At 43.5% G+C, this 15,744-nt stretch overlaps 1 protein-coding gene across 2 annotated transcripts in view; it reads left to right on the forward strand.

Annotated features, from left to right (window-relative positions):
* Window positions 1-15,744, forward strand: part of LOC145418541 (eukaryotic translation initiation factor 4 gamma 3-like) — a 536,301-nt gene that overhangs the window by 336,901 nt on the left and 183,656 nt on the right. For both annotated transcript variants that reach the window (XM_080286907.1, XM_080286908.1), the window contains exons 4-5: window positions 4,136-4,224; window positions 6,141-6,248. In XM_080286907.1, the coding sequence (XP_080143033.1) occupies window positions 4,136-4,224; window positions 6,141-6,248 (197 nt within the window). The remainder of the gene's footprint in view (window positions 1-4,135; window positions 4,225-6,140; window positions 6,249-15,744) is intronic.

Below are 15,744 nucleotides of genomic sequence, written 5' to 3' on the forward strand. Positions count from 1 at the left end.
CACCACAACGAGGAGTGGGAAAGAATGCAGAAGTTTGGTTCCTGGATGGATGCCACATTTGTATTTCTCCAGTTAGTTAACATGGACACCACATTATGCTTCACGTCACCCAGTCATTTGGTTATATGGTCACCACCCAGCAATGTAAATGATTTCTTGGATTACAGGAAACCATTAGGGTTGTTACTCAGTGTGAGTCACCTTGGGAAGAAGTAGGCAGCACTTTATCAAATGAGTGGATGATGGTTGTTACCACCTACCATTAGTTTGTGTGGTGGTTAGGTTAACATAGTAAAGAAATGTGAATAGTGATGCCGTTGAGATGCAGTCAGGATTTTAGGGGTTTTAGTGGTGAGATTGTGGCCCTTTTAAATTGGGTGTGCTGTTGATTCGTTCTCTCTCTCTCTCTCTCTCTCTCTCATTTGGGGGAGGGGAGGGGGGTGAGCAGCAGCTATATCTTAAGGCATGTAGGTAAGCCACACATGAACAGGACTGTCCAGTGATGCAAAATGGTGTACAGTACTGTGTTGCAGCGAGGGTTGATCCTGGTCATGGACAAGGCACCTCTGTGTTTGAAATTGGCATATTTCATGTCACCCAGATGATGTAGATCTTTTAATGCACATTTCAAAGTAGTGTATTATTTTCATTTATTGTGGATGGCTAAGGAAAAATATTGATTTTTACTTGGCACAAAGACAGAAGATGAATAATACAATGAGATCATCTATCTATCTATAGCCCGACGCTCTAATCCTGCAAAGGGTCGCCGCAGACAAAATGCCTCCAAGTCACTCTGTCACCCACCATTTGACTACCCTCCCCCCAACTCACCCCCCCCCTTCCCTCATATACCTCTCAACTCCATCCCTCCACCTCATCCTCGGTCTACCCCTCCCTCTCCCTCCCTTCACCTCACCTACATACACCCTCTTAGTCAGTCTTTCATTCTCCATTCTCTCCACATGTCCAAACCACCTCAGTGTATTTCTCCTAATCTTTTCAACCACATCCACCGCACAACATTCCTTCACTTCTTCATTCGTCACCCTGTCCCTCCACGTCACTCCACATGCTCCTCTCAAGTAACTCATTTCCACTGCTCTCACTCTTGACTTGTTCCCCTCTTGCAAGGTCCACGCCTCGCTTCCATATGTCAGGGTAGGGATCACAATACCATCATGCAGTGACTTCTTAACTTCCATACTCACCTCCCTATTTCTCATCACTGTTTTCAGTGTACCAACAACCTTTCTTCCCTGCTGTACCCTTTCACGTACTTCATCCCCCAAAGTTCCATCCTTACTCATCACACTACCCAAGTACTTGAATGCACTCACATTCTCCATATCCTCACCATCCAACCTCACTGCACACTCTGTGACTTCATTCCTCTCAAACACCATAACTTTACTTTTGTTTACATTAACTTTCAGCTTCCTCCTCCTACACACTGTCCCAAACTCATTCACCAAACCTTGCAACTCCCATTCATCTTCACTTAACAATACTGTATCATCAGCAAACAGCAACACCGGAATCTTCCAAATCTCACCCTCACTCATTAGGGCCAGCCCCACATCCACTGCCCTACCTTGCATCTCCTTTACAACCCCATCCATGTATATATTAAACAGCCATGGAGACATCACACAACCCTGTTTCAGTCCCACATTGAGATCAAAGAACTCACTCAGCTCACCATCCACTCGCACCGTAGCCCTAGCTCCCTCGTACATACTCTTCACAGCACTCAACAATTTCCCCTCCACTCTATATATTTTTAATACCTTCCACATACCTTGCCTATCTATTCTGTCATAAGCTTTCTCCAAGTCCATGAAGGCTGCATACACTTTCCTTCCCTTCTCTAGATACTTCTCCACTAAACATCTTAGAACAAATATCTGATCTACATACCCTTTTCCCTTCCTAAATCCCCCTTGTTCTTCTCCAACTAGCTCCTCTGTCATATGCCTAGCCCTATCAATGAGTATTCTACCATATATTTTACCAGTCACACTAAGAAGGCAAATACCCCTATGGTTACCACATACTTCTCTCTCCCCTTTTCCTTTGTACAGAGGAACAATTATACCTGATTTCCAGTCCTCTGGAACGCTTCCCTCTTCCCTAGCCAATCTACACAACTTCCATATCCACTCCACAATAATCTCACCCCCATACCTAAGCATTTCACCACACACTCCATCAATTCCTGGGGCCTTTCCCAGCTTAATCTTCATCGCTTCCACTACTTCCGACCTACTGATCTCTTCCTCCCTCCTCTCATCTCTTCTTCTCCCAGCCATTCCCCAACCACTTATACTCACACTGCTCTCACTCTCTACATTCAACAAATCCTCAAAGTGCTCCTTCCATCTCCTCAATTTCTCTCTCTTCTCCACCAACAATCTATTATTCCTATCTTTCACTCCCCTACTATTTCCCCTTTCACACTGCCTTACTTTCTTTACAGATATGGAACTCCAGATTTTATTTTCACCTCCATAATGGTATCATCCATTTATAAAGGTTCCAACATGCTTGCATGTGTCGGCCTAATGGCAGCTGTCCATGCTGCACAGTCTCTGGCAACCTTCCTTTTCAGTTCCATATCGTTGCGGTCACACTCTGTGACCTTGCCGCAAGTCTTTTTTGGTCTGCCAGTGCAGCTCTACCCCCAACATTCACAGTTCTCACTTCCCTCACCCAATTGTCATCCTCCATCCATTCCATGTGCCCATAATAGATTTGCAGGGTTCTGTACATATCTAACCCCTCGAGCAGCCAATCCTAAGCTAAATAAAGTTGTCAGGAGATGATAAGAATCAGATGAGAAGGATTTCTTTAGGTTTTATTGGATAAAGGAAGTTAATTCACATCCTAATGTCAGTATGTAGGTTTGGAAAACCACCCAGTTGTCCATCATCTTGTGTTCCAGTATCCTTTGCGCTTCACACCACCCAGAATCATGGAAAGAGGTGCCTCTGAGATTATCATCCTTTTATTGTTGTGGCATAAGTTCATCTAAAGGTGAACTGGATGGATTGCAGGCTTTAGTTCCTCTTGAGTCCTGCTCACTCCTGTTTGTTTGTTTTTCTGTTAGCAGAATTACTCAAAAACTAAAAGAGAGATTTGGACCAAATTTGGTGGGTAGAGAGCCCATGTCCCAGGGAACAATCAGTTAACCTTTGGGACCGATCCGGATTGTATTACAAATTTTAGATCCAGAAAACACTTGAGAAACCCCGATCAGTGATGAGAAAACCTAACTCATCATGGAGAGTGGTTTGGAAATTTCATTGCCATTGCTGGAGAGATGCGCTCCACTGATTGCCTCTTGAGTTTCATGCATTTAATAATTTTTGATGATGATGATAGTGATTTCTCAGGCAGGAATGTCTGCCACAAATATATGGAGTCGGAGTTCAATCTGAGTTCAATCTCCAAATAGTTTCCAGCATCTGTTGGGAATTTGGCTCTCTGTTATCCTGTTTTTGTTTTTTCATGGAGGGAACAATCTTGCAGGCTTCTTGCCTTTGGTTCCATTCCCTTGCATGGGGGGGGGGGGCAAATTTGGAAACTTGATTTAGCTCCTAGTCCATGGCCAGCCTCTGTATGGGAATTCCTTTAGAGGAAGTGTAGCATTTTGTGAATTATTCATCATCATCATCATCGTCCAATCCTACTTTGCCCCATAAGGAGTGTAGGAGCCAGGGGCTAGGGAAGTTGGTCCTGGCATTTAAACTCCAACGACCCCTTGGATATAAACCCTCACCGGCTCAATCCGATTGGAGCGCCATATTTACCCACTAAACCACCAGGCGCCAATATTTGGTTATGGTTACCACCCAGTGTAGTAAATGGTTTCCTGGTGTACAGGAAACCATTTGGCTTGTCACTCAGTGTAGAGTCACCCACAGGCAGAAGGAAGAGGAAAGAATGAAGGAAGGAAAGACAGAAGAGTGTAAAATCACCCGTTTGCAGAAGGACAAGAAAAGAATAAAGGATAGAAAGACAGGAGAGGATGGAAGGAAAAAAAGATAGAGGAGAGGAAAGGGCAGACACCCGAGGGCAGCACTACATCGAGTATGTGATTTAATGATTTAAATATTTTATTTTCATTTTGCAGGAGGGAGTTTACCAGTGGCCTCTGCACACAACATGATGTACTCTGGCTCTACACAGAACCAGCCACAGGGACCACAAGGAAATGCTCAGGTATGTTTGCATTGTTCTGTAGCTACAGCAAGTCCTTGTGGAGAGCATGGAGGGTGAGAGATGGATTTCACTCTTTTCACTTTAACTTGACCTGAATTTTCATTTGTACAGATTATTTCACTTAGCCCTGTGACAGAAAAAGACAATACTACAGATGTACATCCATTCCATAGCACTTCTAAGTGACTAGCATTATATTCGAGTGTTCATCTGTACCAAACTGAGGTTAAAAGAGTACAGAAACGTGTGTGTGAGTGAGGTGGAGGGAGGGAGGAGGACAGGGAGACAGTTTTTGAGGTGGAGTGATGGGATAGAGAGGTAAGTGAGGCTGGTATAGGCTGGAGGGAGAGCAGCCTAATGGCAGAGGACAGATGACATGGTGGCAATTTGTTTGTGGCCACCTCTCCTTGGATTAGTCATCAGGTTGTAGATAGAAGGATAGAAGTCCCGAGGACAGTGAAATGGCAGAGGACAGGGTGATATGGAGGCAATTTGTTTGTGGCCACCTCTTATGGAATTCAGGCATCTGGCAATAGGTAATAGATAGATTTTTAACCCTTAGCTCTCTTCCATATTTTTTTGGTTCAATCTTCCTGCCTTCAGGTAAGGAGAGACTTTATCTGTAAAGATTAAATATAGCCTTAATAAACCTGGTCACAAAGAGAAGCTGTTTCTGAGTTTAATATAATCTTTTTAACAACGAGTATTCTGAAAGTAATTTTGCCTGGACTCAAGGATTATACTTGGTTTACTGTAACTTAGCCTAAGTTTCCTATCTCTCCATCTGCAGTGCTAAGTTATAACAACAGATTAACACTAGAATATAATGTTGGTCACGAAGTGGCCATTTTCTGCCACTGAGCTATGTGAAATGATCTGCAAAAGGACAAAAATCTGTGCCAAGTTAGTGTAAGAACAATAAAGCCTCTATAGATTACTGAAATTTTTCCACTTAAAGTTTCATTGATATAAGTTTGATTTACTAGTTCCCCAGTTTGTAGCATCAATGTTTGGAAACAATGCTGCTGTTTTTGAACATATGATTAACTTGCTACAGGACCACCTGTACAGCCAAATCCCTGTTACAAGAGGAGGGGGGAGGGGGAGGAGGAAGAGAAAGGAAGAGGAGGGGTTAGGGGGAAGAGGAAGAGAATTTTTTCCATGCAATTGATACTGTGCTGCAAATGAGGAAAAAGTAGCAAATCAGGTATATATGCAACAGTGGAACTTTTTCAGGCCATTTTTTTGTAGTTTTCTGTTAATTTATTTGGAAAAGAACATCAGAAAAAGCAACAGAACCAAGGCCTACTGTAGCATGTTTCCTGATTTAACAATGTCATGTGGGGTTGGTGGAGGATTAGTGCCCCTCCCTGTAAAACAATTAACTCTAAGCCCTTGGCCACCCCGTGTGGGATACATGGCGTCTGGCAATGAATGATGAAAATGAATTGTTCAGATGAAATCATTATGCCCCTATATATGTTACAATAGTGTGTGGTTTTCCAAGGACTTCAGGTAGCACAGCTAGCAGGAAGGAGGAACAGCTCTTTAATGTCAGGACCAACTTGCCTAGCCCTGGGTTCCTATTCTCTTCTATGGGGTGACATTGGATTAGATGATGGATGGATGAATGGTTATTATTTTGCTATTTTGTATCCTATATTTGTACTGTATTTTTACCTCCGCCAGCGAGGTTGGAGGAGGTTATGTATTCACCTATGTTTGTCTGTCTGTCTGTCCAGACAATATTTCCAATAATTCTCAATGAATCACAATGAAATTTTGTAGAAGGGTGGGCCTTTGGTCAAGAAAGAATTGATTAAATTTTGGGACGGATCCGGATCCTGCAATGACATTGGCGGAGGTATGTGCTCTCTGCGTTCTGTCTAGTTTACCTTTTGATTATTTTGTTTCAGGGCCAATTCTACCCTCATCCAGGAGGGCCTAGTGCCCCTCCTCATTTACCGACGAGCGGACAGCCACGCCAGGTGCCCCTCTCAGCGCCACATACACAGCATATGCAAGTGAGTCATTGACTGGTGCATTGTTGCTACTTCTTCCACTTACTTAGTTTTCAGGCTCCTATATTTTATCCACCTTAATTTTACAGATATTTCCATCCTTTGCAGCCCGTATTCTTATACTGTGCAGTAAGCATCATATGTTGCCATTTGTGAAATCCATTGTGTGTGCAATTAAGGCACTGAAGGAGACGTTGTTCAACAGTTCCCAGTGGTTGCATCATTCCTTTAGACTCAGCTCTTGCAGGGAAATTGTACTTATTTTCCCCAGCAGTGAGCAAAAAGCAAGATGGGGAGGATCATACCATGAGTTCCTCTTGGCCAAGTTGACAAGCTTTATCTCAAAATTTCTAGAATAACTAACAGTTAGGTTGAGTGGTTCACTTTGTTAAGCAGATTCTTACATTATCTTTTGTTTGTGTTAGTTTTTAGTGGCTTCCTGTGGGTGCCTCCACTGCTTTTGTAAATTTTTTCTTTATAGAAACGTGTTATGCTGAGGAACTTCTTGTGTGAAAGCTAGTTTAAAAAGGTGATTTTCTTTTTATAATTACTCTTTTGCTGTCATTTTAGGAAGTGACTCTGATCTTCCTGTGATACAATGTAGGCATTGGAAATGGTGATCAGAGTTGTTAACTCTGCTTTGACTGGTTGAGCAGAACCACCAACCACAGGCAGACAGTCATTCCTGCTGGGCCATCCCATGCAGTGAACTAATTCTCCCCTGTGGCAGACAGTGCCGTGCCACAGGGAGGTGTGGTGAAGAGAGCTGAGGTTCAGTTCCTGGGTGGATGCCAAATTTGTGTCTCCACCCAGTTAACGTGAACATCATAGTCGACTCCAGATCACCTTGTTATTTAGTTATATGGTTACCACCCAGCATAATAAATGGTTACAGGAAATCATTAGGCTTGTAACTCAGTGTAGAGCCACCTAAAGTAGAAAGATGAGTACCAGGTAATAAAAAAGTAACATGAAGGATGAGAAATATATGAAGAGAGGAAGACAGACAGAAAAATCTATCTACCTAATGCCAGTTGCCTCAATCCTATAAGGGGCAGCCACAAACAAATCACCTCCATGTCACCCTGTCCAATGCCACTTCACTGGCGTGCTCCCAGCCAACACCCCCCTCTCTCTCATATACCTCTCCACTCCATCCCTCCATCTCATCTTTGGCCTCTCCCTCCCTCACCCCCCCCTCCACCTCACTTACATACACCCTCCTTGTTAGTCTGTTGTTCTCCATCCACTCCATGTGGTCAAACCACCTCAGTGTATTTCTCCCAACGCTTTCTATCACATCCACATCCACACCACAGCGCTTCTTCTCTTCCTCATTTGTCAGTCTGTGTCTCCATGTAACTCTGCATGCTCCTCTCAAATAACTCATTTCCATTGCTCTCACTCTTGGCTTCTGTCCCTCTAACAAGGTCCAAGCTTCACTTCCATACATTAGAGTTTGTATCACAATACTGTCATGCAGTGACTTTTTTTACTTCCATGCTCACTTCCATGTTCCTTATCACTGCTTTCAGAGAACCAGCAACCTTTCTTCTCAGTTATATCCTTTCAAGCACTTCACCCTCTAAACTTTCATCTTTACTCATCATGCTACCCAAGTACTTAAACACACTCACATTTTCCAGTTCCTCCTCATCCAGCCTCGCAGTACATCCAGTGACTTATTTCTTTTAAAGATCATAACTTTACACTTCCATACATTCACCTTTAGATTCCATTTCTTAAACACTCTCCCAAACTCATTCACCAAGCCTTGCAGACAGAAGAAGAATAATAAAAATGAAAGAAGTAGACAGCAGTACATCAAGTGAATGCCACCACCTATATTAACCTGAAAATTTGTATATCAATATTTTATTGTACCTACATCCATTTTATGTGCATGTAATTGGTGTGTGATCATCCAGAGTTGTTGTGTGTGTGTGTGTGTGTGTGTATATGTATGTGTGTATATATATATATATATATATATATATATATATACATACAGTATATATATATATAGACATATATTTTCCGTAAATAATAAGTCAGGTGGCTGCCAGTCACTTAACCCCGTCAGGTAGTTGATCATACTCTCAGAGTTTTGTTGCATGTCTCCAGCCAGGCACTTTCCCCAGAGTAGGACCTAATTACAACCTCCCTCTCAGTTTGATATTGGGTCAGACTGGCTCCCTCATTTTTGTACATAGCCAGCCAATCCCTGCCTGTGGGCTGTTGACCATTGTAGGTTGCTGACCCTCATGGCTTGCTGTGTTCACAGTCCTGTATGAAGCAGTTGCCTAGGGGAGGAAGTGATCAGAGTTCAGTGGCTGATTGGTGAGACTTGCCCCTGACAACAGTTCTTGATCTTTAAATTCTGGTACCTAACTATCCAGTCCTCTTAGTAGATAAGAATGATAGCATATTTTTTTTTGCTGACCTAACGTGCAGGGATATTAGCCAAAACAAGTCACACCCATTCCTTCACAGCCAGTGGCAGGTTGTTGACCCCAACTGTTTTTTCTGCGTAACCCTAGCTGAGATCACACTTAGGGTTCCTGGCCCTTATAGGGGAACTAGAAAGTCCCCCAGCATATTTCAGGGGAAAAGGATCTGAGTCCATTATTCTGTCAGTTGTTGACTACTTGCCTCGTAAAGGCATTAGTTCAGTAGAATACACTGATCCTTAAGGTTACTGGCCAGTAACCACAAGGTAATACAGCTGTACTGATCCGTATGTATCTCTGCATTTAGGACATTTTATTGGTGCTGCTCAGAGCATATATAGGGTCAGTTCCTCATGTCAGTGAGGGCTAGTGCATAATCATTGTCCATTGGGTTACTAGAGACCCCTCCATGAACTCAGTAATTGGTGCTACCAGTGAATATTCTCCTTTGTAAGAGCACACACAGCTTGTACTCAGGTTATGCATATGAGTTATGTCAATAGCAGTTGACTGTAGGCTGTTAGTTTGTTGCCCCATCGCCCTTCCTTCAGTTTACTGGCCATACTACACTTAACCGGAGACCACTCCAGGGAACAAATAGTGTTACCTAATGCCATCCCACAGTGATTGCTGGTAACACCATCCCACCCTCTCTGCCAGCCATATCTAGGTGGAAATTTTTTTCCTCACCCACCATGTCACAATCCCCTCACCCATTCCCTTCCCCTATTTCTTCCAGGTAGGGCATGGCTATGATTCTGAGCTGCCAGTAAGCTGCTTTTTAGGTGGTTTATCCTTCTTTGTTTTTATTTCCTTTCCTTTTGTTTATAAAGGCTCCAACATACTTGCATCACTCTTGGTCACTTAATGGTGGCTCTCCATGCTTCTCAATCTCTGGCAGCCTGCCTGTCCTTGAGTCCATACTCTGTGACCACGTGACAGGTCATTTTGGGTCAGCCTTTTGCAGCCCTACCCTCAGTGTTCACAGCCCTTATCTTTTGCACCCATTTGTCATACACCATCCTCTTGACATGCCCAGACCATCTCAGTCTACCCTCCTCATCACAGCACTAATACATTGAAGTCCCCTCCTTCCTCACAACTCTTCAGTTGCAATCCCAGCCACCCAGGCCTCTCATTCAAGGTTGCACTACACATCCATCTAATCATTTTCATTTCTGCATGGTTTGAGCTTATGAATATCCTCTTTACTGCCCAGGTCTCACCAATGTGCAGCATTACACACCCAACACAAACTGCGTAGAAGGACCCATTAGCACAGTGGGAAAGCCCTCTCAGTGTTAAGAGAGGCAGCGGCGCCCTAAACTTCTTTTTTTAACCACTCATTACCCTAGCCACAGAGCTGGTTCCTGCCCCACCTCTGGCATATAACATGCCCCTCAAAGAACAAAACTCCTCCACATGCTCAAGAGACTCGCCAGCAAGATCAGTGATCTGTCCTTTCACACCTCGTTTTTGGCATGCTCTCCCTGACACACTGCACACGTGATATGGGCATTGTTTTGCATTCTGCCTCTAATATCACTTATACATCCACCAGTCTCAAAAACTGCACAAGATGTAGTTACTTCCCACACCGCTGTGGCAAAGTGCACATGGCCACACATCCTCTGCTTTGACAGTACTGCCACCAACCCTAGAATCACTTTTGTTTTATCCACATTTACTCCTTTGGCATGAGTCAGATTCCCTTGCAAGTGTCAGTGATTTATAACTGCAATGTCTTCTCTTTTTTCTGGAGGCTGCAGGCATGTCTGAGGAGGAATGTGGGCAACAGGAGGTGAAAAACCAATCGAGAGAAGTTGCCAGCATGGCAGTCCTCTCCAGGGATGAGGGTCATACAAGGGGGTTTACGTGCAACGCTGTGTGTATCCCAAGTGTCCAGGTCAGTGGAGACAGAACAGACATCCGCTCAGCTGCTGTGTCTCCCATGGTCATTGCTTCCAGTTTCTTTCATGACCCAGTCTTTCGCAGCTTTCGCTCTAAGTGGCCTCAGCAGCTTAAGAGTATGGATCCAGAAGAATGAGGAAAGGCAGTGTAAGCAGGACCTATTATGCAATGCCTCGGTTTGTGATGACCTATTATGATGTTTGCTATGTTTAACACCCTGTCCAGGCATTATATTTGGCTCGTCCCATCACAGCAATTTCACTGATGGCCCAGGAAAATTGAGCTCAGTACCCTGTGGGTGTTGTTCTTTATCTGAAAATTGTTCACTGTGATTGTCAGCCATCAGCCAATCATGGCTGCAGTGTGTACCAACCACTTTACCACTCATGCTCACTTTTGAGTTGCTTGTAGTGACAGCCAGTGCCATCACATTTGTTAGCTTCCACAGTGATCATTCATGCATACCACCTGAAGCAATGAATCTCTGATGTATGTTTAATTACATTGACTATGAAATAGAAAAAATAAATGTAAAATTATTATGCCAGAGGCAAGCATCACTGTCCAAGTGTTTCAAATGGGCAGTATGGCAAGAGTCAGGGGAGTGACTGGTGATGAGCAACAGCAGCGTCCTCCACCATTGGAGAAGATGATCTTTAACCCGCCCCATCCCGGCAAAATTTTTCACTAATGACCTCCCCCAGTCCCGGCAGGTTTTCGATTTTTGTGTGTGTGTGTGCGCTAAAACTTCTGCTTTTTATGAGAAACATCGAAAATTCAGAGAAAAATTGCTCACCTGAGCTTTGAAATGCCAGTACAGGTGACCCCACGCACACCTGGTACCATGTTCTATCAAGCCCGGCTCCAGAGAAGACGTTTTCTATGGGAGGGGTAACTATTCTAAACCATTCAGAATAGGTAGATATTTATTTATTTGGAACGAATTTATATGTAGTACAAGAGTATGTTGGTTTTTACTTAGTAATATAGGTGATATAAGCATTGTTTCACTCACCAAACACATCAACATACCGCACCTTTTTTGGCGAAGTTACCTGCTCATCACTTCTGATCATTTCTTCTTCTAACGCCACATAAACTTTGTCCTCCACATTGTCATCGACTGGAGAATCACTCTTGCCTTGAATTTTGTACTGTGACGCGATATGTTTTTACTGGCCAGGTCACTGGTAACAGGTGAGTTACCGAGACAGTGACGTGCAGGGGGGGGGGGGATCACGCTGGGTAAGACTTTGTCCCTGCCTGGCCTCAGGTAGGGGAAGGTGTTCCACGTAGACGTACCAAAAATCATGCGCAAAATTTGAAAAATGTGCAAATGATAGACCTTGCAATTGCAGCACAGTTATAAACGTCAACAGGAGTTACAGTAACAGAATGTTCGGGCATATATGTACTTCAATGGGACATGGCGGGTTAATGCACTGGTAAGTGCTATGATACCATGATGTTATAATGCCATTATATATGACTATTCTGACATTACATATTGTGGTGTTTTAGTTGGACATGACTTCATTTTGGATGGTTTTGAACTTGGATGAAGTCATAAGAGTAAACATAACTGGTCCCCTGATGTATCCTCCTTGAATCTTTGTTATAACCATCACGGTATGTGACTTCTTGGTTTGAAATAAGTTTTTCAGAAGTGCATCCCAGTTGCATTGTGGGTTCTGCTTATTTCTGCACAGCTTTTAATGCAGAGGTGGGAAAAAAGAATCCATAAGCACCTGTTGTTAGTTGTCTGGTAATAGGAACAGCAATGACAGCTTACTAGCATGAAATTGAGGGAACCCAGCACTTCAGCAGTTTGCAGGGAGTAGTCAGAAGATTCTTCTTATGAATGTTTGTCTACAGCATCAACCCAGGTCCTGACTCCCTTGACCCTTGCTCGACCCAAACCTGCACAGAGTGCTGACTGCCAGCTGTCATGATATTCATTCTTTTAATAGCCTCCCTTTGCCGATGCCTCAGCTTCAAAGGTCACAGCTGTCAAGTGAGATGAACGCCAACAACCTTGTATACTTGCAGGCCAAGAGCAGCTGAACAAAATTCCATCCTCTCAAAACATCGAGTCATTCCTCACCCACTGATCTAGCCAACCAAGGGGGCTGGACTTCCTCTTCAACAAATATGAGCTACATCTCTTACTCCCCCGGGGGGGCAGGGGACTAACTAAATTGCCTAACTCAAACTTAGCAGGACCATCTCTTAGCTGATGCTTTCCCTTACCTGTGCATTTTTTATCATAGTATCAGGATATGCATAGACACCATCCTCTAACCCACAAGGGCTATTGGCACCCTTTTTGCAGCTGGATGGAAGGTTGTAGGCATAGGACTTCTCAGGCACAGAGTCAAGTGGATTCTAAAGCCAGAATAATACCTGGATGTATCACCATCCCTAGGCCTTGGTGGTGCACATGATTTAGTCTCTGCTGTCCTCATCCAGTACATCAAGGGTGTTGTGACCTCTAAACTGAAGATGACTGAATACTACATAGTAAGAGTAGCAGATTACAGTACCCATGGCCTGTATCCCACACAGTATGGTTATAGACTGCACTGGAGTTTCAGCAATAATAGACATTAATGGATGTACAGTACAGTATTAACTAAGGAAACCTGTTCAAGTATTGAGGTTTGCTAGCCTGATCCAGCCCACTCCCCCCTCCCCCCCTCCCCAACTTGGTGCCCCTCTCCTTCTGTACTCCTCAGACAGGTTCTGTGAAAGGGTAATATAGTACAGTATGAGAGACTCCAGGAGCTAGAGCTGTCATACCTTTGGTGTGCAAACCACAGCCAACGCAGCTGCTCGATCCTACTGAGGTGGATACAAAGCTGACCAGTCAGATGGTTACTATCTGTCTATTGCCAGATGCCATAATCCCAAAAGAGGTGGCCATTTGACTTTGAGTTATTTGTTTTATGTACTGCTGCACCAATATCACCCTTGTACCCATTTTCAATGATGGGAGGTGATATAGATTTCATGGAGGCTTTGCTGGTGCAGGGAATAAAATGTGAGTTAAAGGATACCCTGAATTTGACTTTGCCAGGAGTACTAGTTAATGAATTGGGTTATGAAAACTTTCAAAACTCTTTGGCTGATGGGCACAAAGCAGACTAAGCATTCAGAATGCTGCCTGATTTTTCACCCCATTGAAACTTGAGAAAGATCAAGTGTCCCTCCACCACAGCCATACAGCAAGTGCCAGCCTTAACCATTGTGAGTAAAGTCAGGCGTGCCTGAGAGTTTTCAGCAAAGACGATACCCAAGAATTTGAAATCTCATTTAACCCCTTGGGGTCAGGCATTGTTTAAAATATTAACTATCTGGAGCCAGCATTTTTTGCAAAAAATAGGTGATTTTTCAAAAATTGCTTTTATGAAAACTATTAAAGCTATCATAAAAATCTTTATACTCAGCAAAGATCAACTCTTTATATTTCAAATGAGTGGTGTTCCAATGTCCTGTGATTATTTATTGTAGAGCAGTGGCTGAGAACGTAAGGGTGTCTAAACGTTCTGGAATGGGGACCGACGTCCCCACGACACACATTCCAAAACAGGGACCGACCTTTAGGAGGTAATAATTATTACAGTACCTCCCTTGCTGCCTTCATTAAAGTCACTCCTCGTGGCATGACTAACCCAGGTGGAACCTGTAGCAGACATTGTAATATATTATGAACCTACATCTGAACCACCTGGATTTGCAGAGGAAACTGGGGTACAGGTTCTCCTTATTCTTGATGGAGTGGTTTATGCTGTAAAGGACTTGATGGCAATAAGAGGAAGCAGTCATGTAGATATTGTAACTGTAGTGCCTGACAACTCCTTCAGATTCCAAGAAAGATTGTTTGTCACGTAATCCTTTAATAGAGGGCGTACTGCAAGGAAAAACCCACACAAGTACATTAGGCCACAACTGTATGTCCAAGGGGACCATTAAATTGAAAGGACATGGGGATTGAGGAAAGCAAGTCTTCATCTTGATATCTCTGATGTTGATAGGCTTCATACTGGCATCAACCAAGCCCTCCAAAAACCAATCTCTCTGGGGAAAGGGGGGGGGGGGACAAAGTGAGAGGCATTTCATACAGCTCCAGAATTGGCACATGTGGCAGAGAGAGAAATTGACATACCACCTCAAGACAAGCCTCACCTGGAGATGAAGCCACATTGTGCTGCTACAGTGTCCAAAGCTCTCCTCTGTCACCACTGCTTGAAGGACGCATTTGCCCATCACAGCCCTCAGTCCCATCAGTTATATTCCATCAGAATAAGAAAGATTAAAATATATATATATATATATATATATATATATATATATATCTATATATATATATATATATATATATATATATATATATACACTGTAGAATCCCCCTTGTTTTGGATGACAAGATATCAAGTCATGGAGGTTCAGCTATTTTCTGAGATATGACTGGACATGAATCAACCTAAAAAGATGCATTTTTGCATATTCTGATATAGCCCAGATACCAAAGGAGTATAAGTTTTAGGGACTGGAATCAAAGACTAAGTACCGGGTATTTGGGCTTTCCAGTCACCTCCATTTCTTGAACATTTTGGCTCTGGTAGTATGGAATTAACTAACACATATGGGGGTAGAAGTTTTAAACTACCATGATTATTGGCTGATCATCACCTCAGTAGAAGGCAGATGTAGACACATTGTGTCCTGGACTCCAAGTGACACAATCCAATGAGTGATCTGGGCAGTCTGTGGTACATGTGGGTACATGAGGAGTAGACTGTAGCACCAGTCAAGCAGGGCAGTACTCCCGAGGTGGATGGAAAGCTGATGACAGGGAGTGCTGGAGCTCCCGTTTCATCAGCCCTCGGGACTAGTTCCTGACCATCCCCCTTTGCTGAACTTTTTCAGTGTCTCAGTTACACAGAGAGTAGGCCAGCATGCTCTCCAGTACAAATTTCTCTAACTATCTTCACCAAACTACATGCACAGTACACACTACACTTCCTATTCAAAATTTACCAAAAATGGCGTCGTTTTATCAAGCCTCGGAGTCCCCAGGGGGGGGGGAGGACCATAAATGCCCCCACCATCTGCCCCTCTCCCGGTGACGACTCAAG

This window comes from Coenobita brevimanus, chromosome 115, assembly GCF_032717465.1.
Source record: "Coenobita brevimanus isolate Jiangsu-jjx chromosome 115, ASM3271746v2, whole genome shotgun sequence".
Lineage (NCBI taxonomy): Eukaryota > Metazoa > Arthropoda > Malacostraca > Decapoda > Coenobitidae > Coenobita > Coenobita brevimanus.